The 12,131-nt window shown below is 44.7% G+C and overlaps 1 protein-coding gene across 10 annotated transcripts in view; it reads right to left on the bottom strand.

Annotated features, from left to right (window-relative positions):
- The window catches only part of LOC110500727 (ankyrin 2b, neuronal), a 155,324-nt gene extending 146,755 nt beyond the window's left edge, over nucleotides 1-8,569 (bottom strand). For 7 of the 10 annotated variants that reach the window (XM_036958191.1, XM_036958184.1, XM_036958186.1 and 4 more), the window contains exon 1: nucleotides 7,507-8,568. In XM_036958191.1, the coding sequence (XP_036814086.1) occupies nucleotides 7,507-7,641 (135 nt within the window). In that variant the 5' untranslated portion in view covers nucleotides 7,642-8,568. Of the gene's footprint in view, nucleotides 1-7,506 lie in introns of all 10 variants that reach the window. The other 3 variants (XM_036958185.1, XM_036958193.1, XM_036958192.1) reach the window with 2 other exon arrangements.
- Between the last annotated feature and the right edge of the window lie 3,562 nt (nucleotides 8,570-12,131).

Below are 12,131 nucleotides of genomic sequence, written 5' to 3'. Positions count from 1 at the left end.
TACATGTGCACCACCAAGTCAGAACAGTAGGCGAAATTAAGAGGTGAAAATGGACCAAATTATTAGGGTGAGGCACCGTACTACACAACATACACTTAGTATTACTTTCTTAGCTACAGTATACATATATCCCCGGCACATTACAAAATGTATACTGCAGCATACAAGACATTTTTGGACTCACTTGAACAGGAAGGTGGCGCGGCGGTCCATCGTGGGCTTTGTCATCAAAGTCTGGCATTCTCTGAATGTATGTTGCTTTCAAGACAACTGGGAAATCGGAAAAAAACAAGGTTGAATCATGAGGACGTCGGTGATCTTCAAGTCGTAGTTCTAGAAAGAGGCCCGAGTTCCTGACTTACAATTCCGAGTTGGATGACCTTTCAAAACTTATTTTCCCAGTCGGAGCTCGTTTTTTCCCCGAGTTCCCAGTTGTCTTGAACTCACCGAAGTCAGATTTCCCAGTTGCGAGTTTACAGTTGTTTTGTGCGTGGCAGAAATCATGTTGGATTGACAGCATGGCCAATGTTGAATGTTTATAATTTTAAGCTTGGAAAAGAGACCCTTAAACCCAGACTTGTACGACACAGCCACTGCACTGAATAGCAGGCTAATGAATGCTTTACAATGCTTGCAGGTAGCCACTGATTCCTTCCAGACCATTGTTGAATTTGAGATGTACAACTTGTTGTGTAATGTTTATGTCCAATGGCTGATGAGCACAGATATGTTTTATCTTTAATTTCTCTTCATTATTTCTCTTCATTTGAAAATTATTAAACGGATTTGCCAGTAGATTGTCAACTTGATTTATGATGATGACTGCTAGCTAAGATTTTGAAAGTATGATGTTGACATGATCAGTCCAATCAAAGCTACTGTAGATATACCGTGATTTGACATCATTTTATCTGCTGCCAATGACCTTGAGCCTTCTTGGATGGGCACTTCTAATGTAACTCTATGGCAGGACCCAAGGGGCTTGAATTTTCGAGCTCTACCCTTAGACTTGGCGGTGACGTAGTGTCCCCATGAGTGACAGAACACTGAGCCAATCACGGCGCAACTAGAGAACATTACCAACCCCTACTCTCCATATTTTTTCCACTGGCTGCCCCACCACCACAGAAAGCACTGCGCTAGGATGAAACACCTGTATTTTGGACCTGCCTTACTCAAGAAAGCAAAAAATAAACCATGTTTGTTTGCGACTTTATTAAGTCAATGATTTGTAAAAAAAAATGTTAAAAAAAAGTTTTACATTGTTTGCAAACTGATATGTACTAATGTCAAAATAACATGGAAAAAAATATAGAACATAACATACAAAAAAATATAGATATATTTTATTCATTTCCTTTAGCTAAAAATGTGACGGGTCGCACATGCCTGCGCCAGACTAAGAGATAAAGCACTGGGTTTGTCACACCGCTGCCAGTACAGGTCAGAGAGGTGATGAAGGGGCATGATCTCCGGTTCAGTAGTTGAGTCTGGACACGTAGTTTCATGAATGAAATGACAGCCATTGCTCTCACAATGACAACATCTGGTCTTTGTACTAGTTGGCAACAGAGATGGAGACAGAGCCCTATAAAGATATTACACTGAGAGGTGACAGTCTGCTTAGAGACTGGTGATGCATTAAACCATTCATATCCCGAAGGACATGTGTTTATGTGGGGAAGGGAGAGAAAGAGAGAGAGAGAGAGAATGAGAGAGAATGAGAGGGACAGAGGGGGGTATTGAGTGGTCTCCCAGTGAGAGTCGATCATTGGGAGACCCCTGCTGCCCTCCTCCTCTCCTCTGATCCCCCTCTCCCTCTCCTGACACGGAAAGGCCACAGGAATATTGATCTGATGCTATGTACTCATATTTTGTTTCCTATTCACACTGTATACTGTGGCAGGCCACTGCCGGATAAACTTGGTCTACTATACTCAGAAATAACGTGTGTGTGATGCTCATAATGCAAAGTAGTAGATTTATTGTATTTAAAGTCTCTTCACTGTGTCCAGCTTGATAACAGTCATTTATAGTCTCTTCACTGTGTCCAGCTTGATAACAGTCATTTATAGTCTCTTCACTGTGTCCAGCTTGATAAGTCCTCTATAATCTCTTCACTGTGTCCAGCTTGATAACAGTCATTTATAGTATCTTCACTGTGTCCAGCTTGATAAGTCATCTATAATCTCTTCACTGTGTCCAGCTTGATAACAGTCATTTATAGTCTCTTCACTGTGTCCAGCTTGATAGGTCATCTATAATCTCTTCACTGTGTCCAGCTTGATAACAGTCGTCAAAACTAAAGCTACACAGTCAGGGAGCATCAAAAACTGTAAAAGCAACGGATCCATTTTCAGTACGGCCCTCCATACCTCAGCAAAGACCGAATGCGGCCTGTGGGGAAAATCCGTTTGACAGCCCTGGTCTATCCCCCTCAACTCCTGTGACTTTGAAGCGCTTCAAACAGACAAGTTCCAATGTCCATACTAGCTAGATATACAAATATATCTTCTAGGACTGTAGTGTTCACCACATCAGAGAGAGCAGACCGATGATCCCAGTCATCCTTATCTGCTGTGACTCCAGTGAATAACAGTAGCCTACAGAGGAGGACAACCAAATACAAACACAAAAACAACACGCAGCAAATCTCCCCAGCAGGTAAAGGGCCCTGTGTCTAAATCTGACTACTGGATTGATGCTGGTTAGAGCGTAGAACAAAGTAGCCTAAGGGTTCGTTCTGACATGCAGAGTGTATTGTCTGGTTTAGAGTACTCTACTGGGTGGTTAGCCTATCAATGTATGTTGCTTTTCTCTTTGTTATTTTGGCTTCATCAATTGGACAACCACACACTCAGTATAGTAATGCTTCAGCGAACACACAAATGTCACACCATGCCAGTGGCCAAGGCAACGCCGGCTCAAAATAAGGTGTGGTTGACAATAGCTCACACAGTGTTCACAGTAATGACTTGATATGTGAGCAGGTGTTATTTTCCAAAACTGCTGCATTAATCTCCTTAGACACAGCAGAACAGTCACTAATCTGTCTATGGACACGGTGTGTTAGGGTAGAAACAGAAAAAGACACACGCACACACAGACAAACACACAAACTCGCTCTATACCCTGACCCAGTTGTGTCACACTGAGCACCACAGGACATCCCAGTCAATAAGGTAAACACATCATGTGCTGGAACACCAGGTAGTCCCTCGGCACATCATGTACTGGAACACCAGGTAGTCCCTCGGCACATCATGTACTGGAACACCAAGTAGTCCCTCGGCACAGCATGTACTGGATCACCAGGTAGTCCCTCGGCACATCATGTACTGGAACACCAGGTAGTCCCTCGGCACATCATGTACTGGAACACCAGGTGGTCAACACATACAGTATATATGTATGCACTACACAGAGAATAATGAATCTATGCTGCAATCAGCCTGGGGTGTAGAAAGGTTCTGTGTAGACTCACTGGCAACACACAAGGACTATAGCACAGGCTGATTGTAGCATCGTTGTTCTCTGTGTGCCAGGGGAGGATGCCCAGGGAGGATGCCTGTCCATGGGCAGAGATGGGCACCTTTCTGAGCATGGATATGCGGGGAGGGTAGCACATTCAGAGATGGTGGTGAACTTCTGACTCTTGAATGGTGGTGCTATTGGTTGGAGAGATGGCAGCTTAAGAATGGGTATTCCTCATCCTTTAAATGTGGTTAGCTAAGCAGTGGGTGTGGTGGTGTAGATGGTAGTGGTGTAGATGCTGGTGGTGGTGTAGATGGTGGTGGTGGTGTAAATTGTGGTGGTGGTGTAGATGGTGGTGGTGTAGATGCTGGTGGTGGTGTAGATGGATGGTGGTGGTGGTGTGGATGGTGGTGGTGGTGTAGATGGTGGTGTAAATTATGATGGTGGTGTAGATGGTGTTGGCGTTGTAAATTGTGGTGGCGTTGAAGATGGAGGTGTAGATTTAATGTAGATGGTGTAGATGTGGTGGTGGAGAAGGTGGTGGTTGTGTAGATGGTTGTGTAGATGGTGTAGATGGTGGTGGTGTAGATGGTACTGGTGGCAGTGAAGAAGGTGGTGGTGGTGTAGATGGTGTAGATGGTGGTGGTGTAGGTGGTGGTGGTGTAAATTGTGGTGGTGGTGTAGATGCAGGTGGTGTAGATGCTGGTGGTGTAGATGGTGGTGTAAATTATGATGGTGGTATAGATGGTGGTGGCATTGTAGATGTGGTGGTGGAGAAGAAGGTGGTGGTGGTGTAGATAGTGGTGGTGGTGGTGTAGATGGTGTAGATGGTGGTGTTGTAGATGGTACTGTTGGTGGTGTAGATGGTGGTGGTGGTGGTGTAGATGGTGTTGGTGTAGATGGTGAAGATGGTGGTGGTGGTGTAGATTGTAGCGGTGTAGATGGTGGTGGCATTGTAGATGGTGGTGTAGATTGTGGTGGTGTAGATGGCGGTGGCGTTGTAGATGGCCGTGAAGATTGTGGTGGTGTATTTGGTGGTGGTGTTGTAGATGGTGGTGTAGATGCTGGTAGTGGTGTAGATGGAGGTGTAGATAGAGGTGTAGATGGTGGTGGTAGTGTAGATGGTGGTGGTGGTGGTGGTAGTGGTGGTGTAGATGGTGGTAGTGGTGTAGATGGAGGTGTAGATGGTGGTGTAGATGGTGGTGGTGTAGATAGTGTTGGTGGTATATATAGTGTTGGTGGTGTATATGATGGTGGTGGTGGTGTAGATGGTGGTGGTGTAGATGGTGGTGAAGATGGTGTTGGTGTTGAATGGTGGTGGTGTAGATGCTGGTGGTGTAGAGGGTGGAGTTGGGGGTGGAGTTGGTGGTGGTGTAGATAGTGGTGGTGTAAATAGTGGTGGTGCTGTAGTTGGTGGTGGTGGAGGTGTAGATGGTGATGCTGGTGAAGATGGTGGTGGTGTAGATGATGGTGGTGGTGTAGATGGTGGTAGTGGTGTAGATGTCTGTGTAGATGGTGGTGTTGGTGTAGTGGTGGTGGTGTTTAAGATGGTGGTGAAGATTGTGGTGGTGTATTTGGTGGTGGTGTGGTAGATGGTGGTGATGGTGTAGATGGTGGTGGTGGTGTAGATGGTGGTGTAGATAGTGTTGGTGTAGATAGTGGTGGTGGTGTAGATGGTGGTGGTGGTGTAGGTGGTGGTGGTTGTGTAGGTGGTGCTGTAGGTGATGGCGGGGGTGGTGGTGGAGGTGGAAGGTGGTGGAGGTGGTAGTGGTGTAGATAGTGGTGGTGCTATAGTTGGTGGTGGTGGAGGTGTAGATGGTTGTGGTGGTGATGTAGATGGTGGTGATGGTTGTGTAGATGGTGGTGTAGATAGTGGTGGTGGTGGTGTAGATGGTGGTAGTGGTGGTGTAGATGGTGGTAGGGGTGGTGTAGATGTTTGTGTATATGGTGTTGGTGGTGTAGACGGTGGTAGTGATGGTGGTGTTTAAGATGGTGGTGAAGATTATGGTGGTGGTTGTGTAGATGGTGGTGTAGATAGTGGTGGTGGTGTAGATGGTGGTAGTGGTGGTGTAGATGTTTGTGTATATGGTGGTGATGGTGTAGATGGTGGTGTAGATGTTGTAGTGGTGTAGACGGTGGTGGTCTAGATGTTTGTGGTGGTGTAGATGGTGTTGGTGTAGATGGTGGTGGTGTAGATGGTGTTGGTGTAGATGGTGGTGGTGTAGATAGTGGTGGTGTAGATGGTGGTGGTGTAGATATTGGTGGTGTAGATGGTGGTGGTGCTGTAGATAGTGGTAGTGGTAGTGGTGTAGATAGTGGTGGTGTAGATAGTGGTGGAGGTGTAAATGGTGGTGGTGATGTAGATGGTAGTAGTGGTTGTGTAAATGGTGGTGTAGATGGTGGTGGTCTAGATGGTGGTGTAGATAGTGTTGGTGGTGTAGATGGTGGTGATGGTGTAGATGGTAGTGTAGATGTTGTAGTGGTGTAGATGGTGGTGGTCTAGATGGTGGTGTAGATGGTGGTGGTGTAGATGGTGGTGATGGTGGTGTAGATGGTGGTGTAGATAGTGGTGGTGTAGATGGTGGTGGTGTAGATTGTGGTGGTGATGTAGATGGTAGTGGTGGTTGTGTAGATAGTGTTGGTGGTGTAGATGGTGGTAGTGGTGTAGATGTTGGTAGTGGTAGTGATGTTTAAGATGGTGGTGAAGATTGTGGTGGTGTATTTGGTGGTGGTGTTGTAGATGGTGGTGATGGTGTAGATGGTGGTGGTGTAGGTGGTGGTGGTGGTGATGTAGATGGTGGTGTAGATGGTGGTGTAAGTGGTGGCGGTGTTGGGGGTGGCGGTGGTGTAGATGGTGGAGGTGGTGGTGGTGTAGATGGTGGTGCTGTAGTTGGTGGAGGTGTAGATGGTGTTGCTGGTGAAGATGGTGGTGGTGTAGATGGTGGTGGTTGTGTAGGTGGTGGTGGTGTAGTTGGTGGTGGTGGTTGTGTAGATGGTGGTAGTGGTGGTGTAGATGGTGGTAGTGGTGTAGATGTTCGTGTAGATGGTGGTAGTGGTGGTAGTGTTTAAGATGGTGGTGAAGATTGTGGTGGTCTATTTGGTGGTGGTGTTGTAGATGGTGGTGATGGTGTAGATGGTGGTCTAGATGTTTGTGGTGGTGTAGATGGTGGTGTAGATGGTGGTGGTGGTGTAGATAGTGTTGGTGTAGATGGTGGTGTAGTAGATGGTGGTGGTGTTGTAGATAGTGGTGGTGTAGATAGTGGTGGTGGTGGAGGTGTAGATGGTGGTGGTGTTGTAGATAGTGGTCGTGTAGATATTGGTGGTGTAGTAGATGGTGGTGGTGTTGTAGATAGTGGTGGTGGTGTAAATAGTGGTCGTGTAGATATTGGTGGTGTAGTAGATGGTGGTGGTGTTGTAGATGGTGGTGGTGGTGTAGATAGTGGTGGTGTAGATGGTGGTGGTGTAGGTGGTGGTGGTGTAAATTGTGGTGGTGGTGTAGATGGTACATGGTGGTGTAAATTATGATGGTGGTATAGATGGTGGTGGCATTGTAGATGTGGTGGTGGAGAAGAAGGTGGTGGTGGTGTAGATAGTGGTGGTGGTGGGGTAGATGGTGTAGGTGGTGGTGTTGTAGATGGTACTGTTGGTGGTGTAGATGGTGGTGGTGTAGATGGTGTTGGTGTAGATGGTGAAGATGGTGGTGGTGTTATAGATAGTGGTGGTGGTGTAGGTTTTGATGGTGGTGGTGTTGTAGATAGTGGTGGTGGTGTAGGTTTAGATGGTGGTGGTGTTGTAGATGGTGGTGGTGTTGTAGATAGTGGTGGTGGTGTAGGTTTAGATGGTGGTGTAGATAGTGGTTTAGACATGGAGATGGGCGGAATAATGGAAGATGGGTATTTCTCCTCATACCTGGATGCTGTGGTTGATTACGGGGTGATTACTGTGTAGAAGGTGATGATCAGGAGGTGTTGGATGTGAGAATGGGCAGGTGAAGGCAAAGCATTATGGGTACCGAGCTGTCTATCCACGTACCTTGCGTTTGCGCTCGGCCCGTTCCCGGGAACGTATCCTCCTCTGACGGGCTTTCTCCAGAGCCTTCAGGTCAGGACCCTGCTGCTCCACCAGCTCCACTCTGGACTTCTTAATGTGGGCAGCGGCATGCGCCATTGCTGCCTGCTACCTCCTACTACAGTGATTCCAGACAAAATCAACCCAAACCTCCTTTAAAATTCCCCCAAAGACTCCCAGAGTCCCAAAGAGCAGTAGCGCCAGCGAAGGGTTAAAATAAATTGATTCCCAGCGGGTGACTTTCCACGGAGAGCAGGAAGACGTTGGAGCCGAGCCGTCTGCTCCCACAACTCTGAGGGAAAGCAGAGGAGGAGGAAGGAAAGAAGAGAGAAAGAGAGAGGTGTAGCCACTAGTCCTCTATACCTCCAGCTACAACCACCACCCCATATGAACTGGTCCTGATCTACATTCAGAGCCCCACTCCCCGGAACTCTGCATCTGATGTTTGGACTGTGTGTTTGTGTGTGGATAGAAAGAGGGAGATATAGATAGATAGGGAGAGAGAGAGAGAGAGAGAGAGAGAGAGAGAGGAGGGGGCGTGTCTGATACACGCCACCAGAGGTAAGCTGACAGGCAGAGAGAGAGAATAAGAGAGACAGAGATCCAGCTGCTGACAGAGAGCACGGTTTACTCTCGTTTGGTTGGAAAGCGGAAAGAACCATGTGCTTCGAACCGAGGGGGACACAGAGGAGACACAGGAAATCTCCCTTAAATACCTTACTCCTTTCCCCTTACAATGGAGTAAAATGGTACATTCTGCTGCTGCCGAATTCACAGCTCGAGCACACACACACACACACACGCACACGCACACACACACACACGTCAGACTCCTCTGTTACTGAACACAACACTTCTTTACCTAGAGCCATGAAACCAATAAAGCAGTGTATAAAATCTACGAAAAGTATGAAATGACCTGCATTACAATTCCCCAGCCAAACAGGAAAATAGTCATATATTTATAATGGAGTGTGTGGGTTTAAAAACTAAACAAGGCATTATTATTTCATGCGTATGTACTGTACAGTTAGTTACATGTTGTTTACCCACATATGTAGGTTTCAAAATGTTTGTATGTCCACATGCTTGGAGTATAGAGTCATGTAAGTGTGTGTTGGCTGGAGAGGTGACACAGCACTGGTGATGGCATAATGTGTCTGTGCCACCTACCAGACAGCCCCAGCTGGACCTAGCTACTACGTACTGGCATCAACTCACACATCCTACACACTCACACCCAACCAGTGTTGGGGAAGCTACTCTGAAAATATAGTTTACCAAGCTACCGATTACTTCACACTGGAAGAAGTTGAGCTACACTAAAGCTACCCTTAAGAAAAATATAGTGAACTTAACTAAAGTTACATACAAATTACCTTTGCGGAAAATGATCATATCTACAGTGAATCTGACATTTCATAGAATTCAAATGGCAAGAACAGATCACTTTGGAGTCAGATGTTAACTGAATGTTTAATTTAGTCTATTGAACACAAAACATATGTTTCAAGGGAGAGTTAGGTAAGTCTAATGCCGAAACATAAAGGAAATTATTTTTGGGAAAAAACAATAGTGTGTAGTTCCAGTAGTTAGCTACATCGCTACATGGTAAAACAGTAGTGTGTAGTTCCAGTAGTTAGCTACATGGTAAAACAGTAGTGTGTAGTTCCAGTAGTTAGCTGCATCGCTACATGGTAAAACAGTAGTGTGTAGTTCCAGTAGTTAGCTACATGGTAAAACAGTAGTGTGTAGTTCCAGTAGTTAGCTACATCGCTACATGGTAAAACAATAGTGTGTAGTTCCAGTAGTTAGCTACATGGTAAAACAGTAGTGTGTAGTTCCAGTAGTTAGCTACATCGCTACATGGTAAAACAGTAGTGTGTAGTTCCAGTAGTTAGCTACATGGTAAAACAGTACTGTGTAGTTCCAGTAGTTAGCTACATCGCTACATGGTAAAACAGTAGTGTGTAGTTCCAGTAGTTAGCTACACTGCTACATGGTAAAACAGTAGTGTGTAGTTCCAGTAGTTAGCTACATCGCTACATGGTAAAACAGTAGTGTGTAGTTCCAGTAGTTAGCTACATCGCTACATGGTAAAACAGTACTGTGTAGTTCCAGTAGTTAGCTACATCGCTACATGGTAAAACAGTAGTGTGTAGTTCCAGTAGTTAGCTACATTGCTACATGGTAAAACAGTACTGTGTAGTTCCAGTAGTTAGCTACATCGCTACATGGTAAAACAGTAGTGTGTAGTTCCAGTAGTTAGCTACATTGCTACATGGTAAAACAGTACTGTGTAGTTCCAGTAGTTAGCTACATCGCTACATGGTAAAACAATAGTGTGTAGTTCCAGTAGTTAGCTACATCGCTACATGGTAAAACAGTACTGTGTAGTTCCAGTAGTTAGCTACATCGCTACATGGTAAAACAATAGTGTGTAGTTCCAGACACACCCCTCCTCAACCCTATTCAGTCTCATTGTATTCAGTGAAAGTCCATGTGATAAACCAGTCTTGTGTCTCCTTTTCAGGGGCACTGATATCTACATTAATGTCAATAATGTCATGAGACCATTGAACAAGACCGACTAAAGGAGGAGGAGCAGAAAGGGGATAGAGAGAAAGGAGAGAAAAGGGCGGAGAGGAAGAGGAGGGGCGAGAGTTCATCAAGCAGAGAGGGGTAATCATATTTATCATTACAATCACGGGAATGTCAAAAGCCTTATTAGAAACGGCTGCACTCTCACACATTCAGAGAATATACCTCTGTATTCACACCACAACACCACCATCTAAATAACGAAGGACTGGAATAAGTAGAGGACATCAACTGATATATTAGTACAATCCATTGATATAGAGATCTGTGATTTCTCCTTACAAAGCCAACTATGTCCTCCTACATTAGAATCATCTCAGCTACTCTAGTACGCGGCTAGCATTTCAAAAGCCACTGTTAGGAACAGAACAGTGAATGCTATATTCATTCTCACGAAGAGAGAATCCTTCTGGGTAGCACCGATGTAGCGGTCATGGCATGTTATCCTTTGAAGCTCAGCTGGTAGGGCATGGCACCTGTAACGCCAGGGTAGTGAGTTCAATTCCCAGAACCACCCACGTGCAAAATGTATGCAAGCATGACTGTAAATCGCTTTGGATAAAAGTGTCTGCTAAATGGCTTGAAGTTGGAAGTTTACATACACCTTAGCCAAATACATTTAAACTCAGTTTTTCACAATTCCTGACATTTAATCCTAGTAACAATTCCCTATCTTTGGTAAATTAGGATCACCACTTTATTTGAAGAATGTGAAATGTCAGAATAATAGTAGAGAGAATGACTTATTTCAGCTTTTATTTGTTTCATCACATTCCCAGTGGGTCAGAAGTTTACATACATTCAATTAGGATTTGGTAGCATTGCCTTTAAATTGTTTAACTTGGGTCAAACATTTCGGGTAGCCTTCCACAAGCTTTCCACAATAAGTTGGGTGAATTTTGGCCCATTCCTCCTGACAGACCTTGTGTAACTGAATTAGGTTTGTAGGCCTCCTTGCTCGCACACACTTTTTCAGTTCTGCCCACAAATTTTCTATAGGATTGAGGTCAGGGCTTTGTGATGGCCACTCCAATACCTAGACTTTGTTGTCCTTAAGCCATTTTGCCTCAACTTTGGAATTATGCTTGGGGGTCATTGTCCATTTGGAAGACCCATTTGCGACCAAGCTTCAACTTCCTGACTGATGTCTTGAGATGTTGCTTCAATATATCCACATAATTTCCCCCCCTTATGATGCCATCTATTTTGTGAACTGCACCAATCCCTCCTGCAGCAAAGCAGAGGTCTTGGCTGATATATCTTGATTTTCCCATGATGTCAAGCAAAGAGGCACGTAGTTTGAAGGTAGTCCTTGAAATACATCCACAGATACACCTCCAATTGACTCCAATTATGTCAATTAGCAGCTTCTAAAGCCATGACATCATGGACTTTTCCAAGTTGCAGAGTTAACTTGGTGTATGTGAACTTCTGACCCACTGGAATTGTGATACAGTGAATTATATGTGAAATAATCGGTCTGTAAACAATTGTTGGAAAAATGACTGTGTCATGCACTATAGTTTGTTAACAAGAAATGTGTGGAGTGGTTGAAAACGAGTTTTAATGAAATTTACTGCAGCATAACATGAATCAAAACATTACTAAATCTTACATAAGCTAGCATTCATCTAGGTTTTTGTTATGAAATATGACAGTAAAGACCCTCCTTTCCAACAGTGAATGTTGGCAGGTTAATTTCAGCACCACAGACAGGGTTTTGTATTTTATCTTACTGACTTGAACATGACCCCACACTTAAATGTAAAATGCTGTGTGGATTTGAATGTTAAGCCCTGTCCACGGTGCTGAAAGCAATGCTGGCAAAGAGAGCAATGAGGATTAGATCAGTTCACTGGCAACTTCACATTGTATTCTAATAGAATAGAGCACCATTTGACCCTCTTAAAACACACAAAGTTTGTTTACTTATTTTACCCTTATTTTACCCTTATTTTACCAGGTAAGTTGACTGAGAACATATTCTC

This window comes from Oncorhynchus mykiss, chromosome 21, assembly GCF_013265735.2.
Source record: "Oncorhynchus mykiss isolate Arlee chromosome 21, USDA_OmykA_1.1, whole genome shotgun sequence".
Lineage (NCBI taxonomy): Eukaryota > Metazoa > Chordata > Actinopteri > Salmoniformes > Salmonidae > Oncorhynchus > Oncorhynchus mykiss.
The sequence above is the reverse complement of the archived record's forward strand: the minus strand, read 5'-3'. Positions and strand labels throughout refer to the sequence as shown.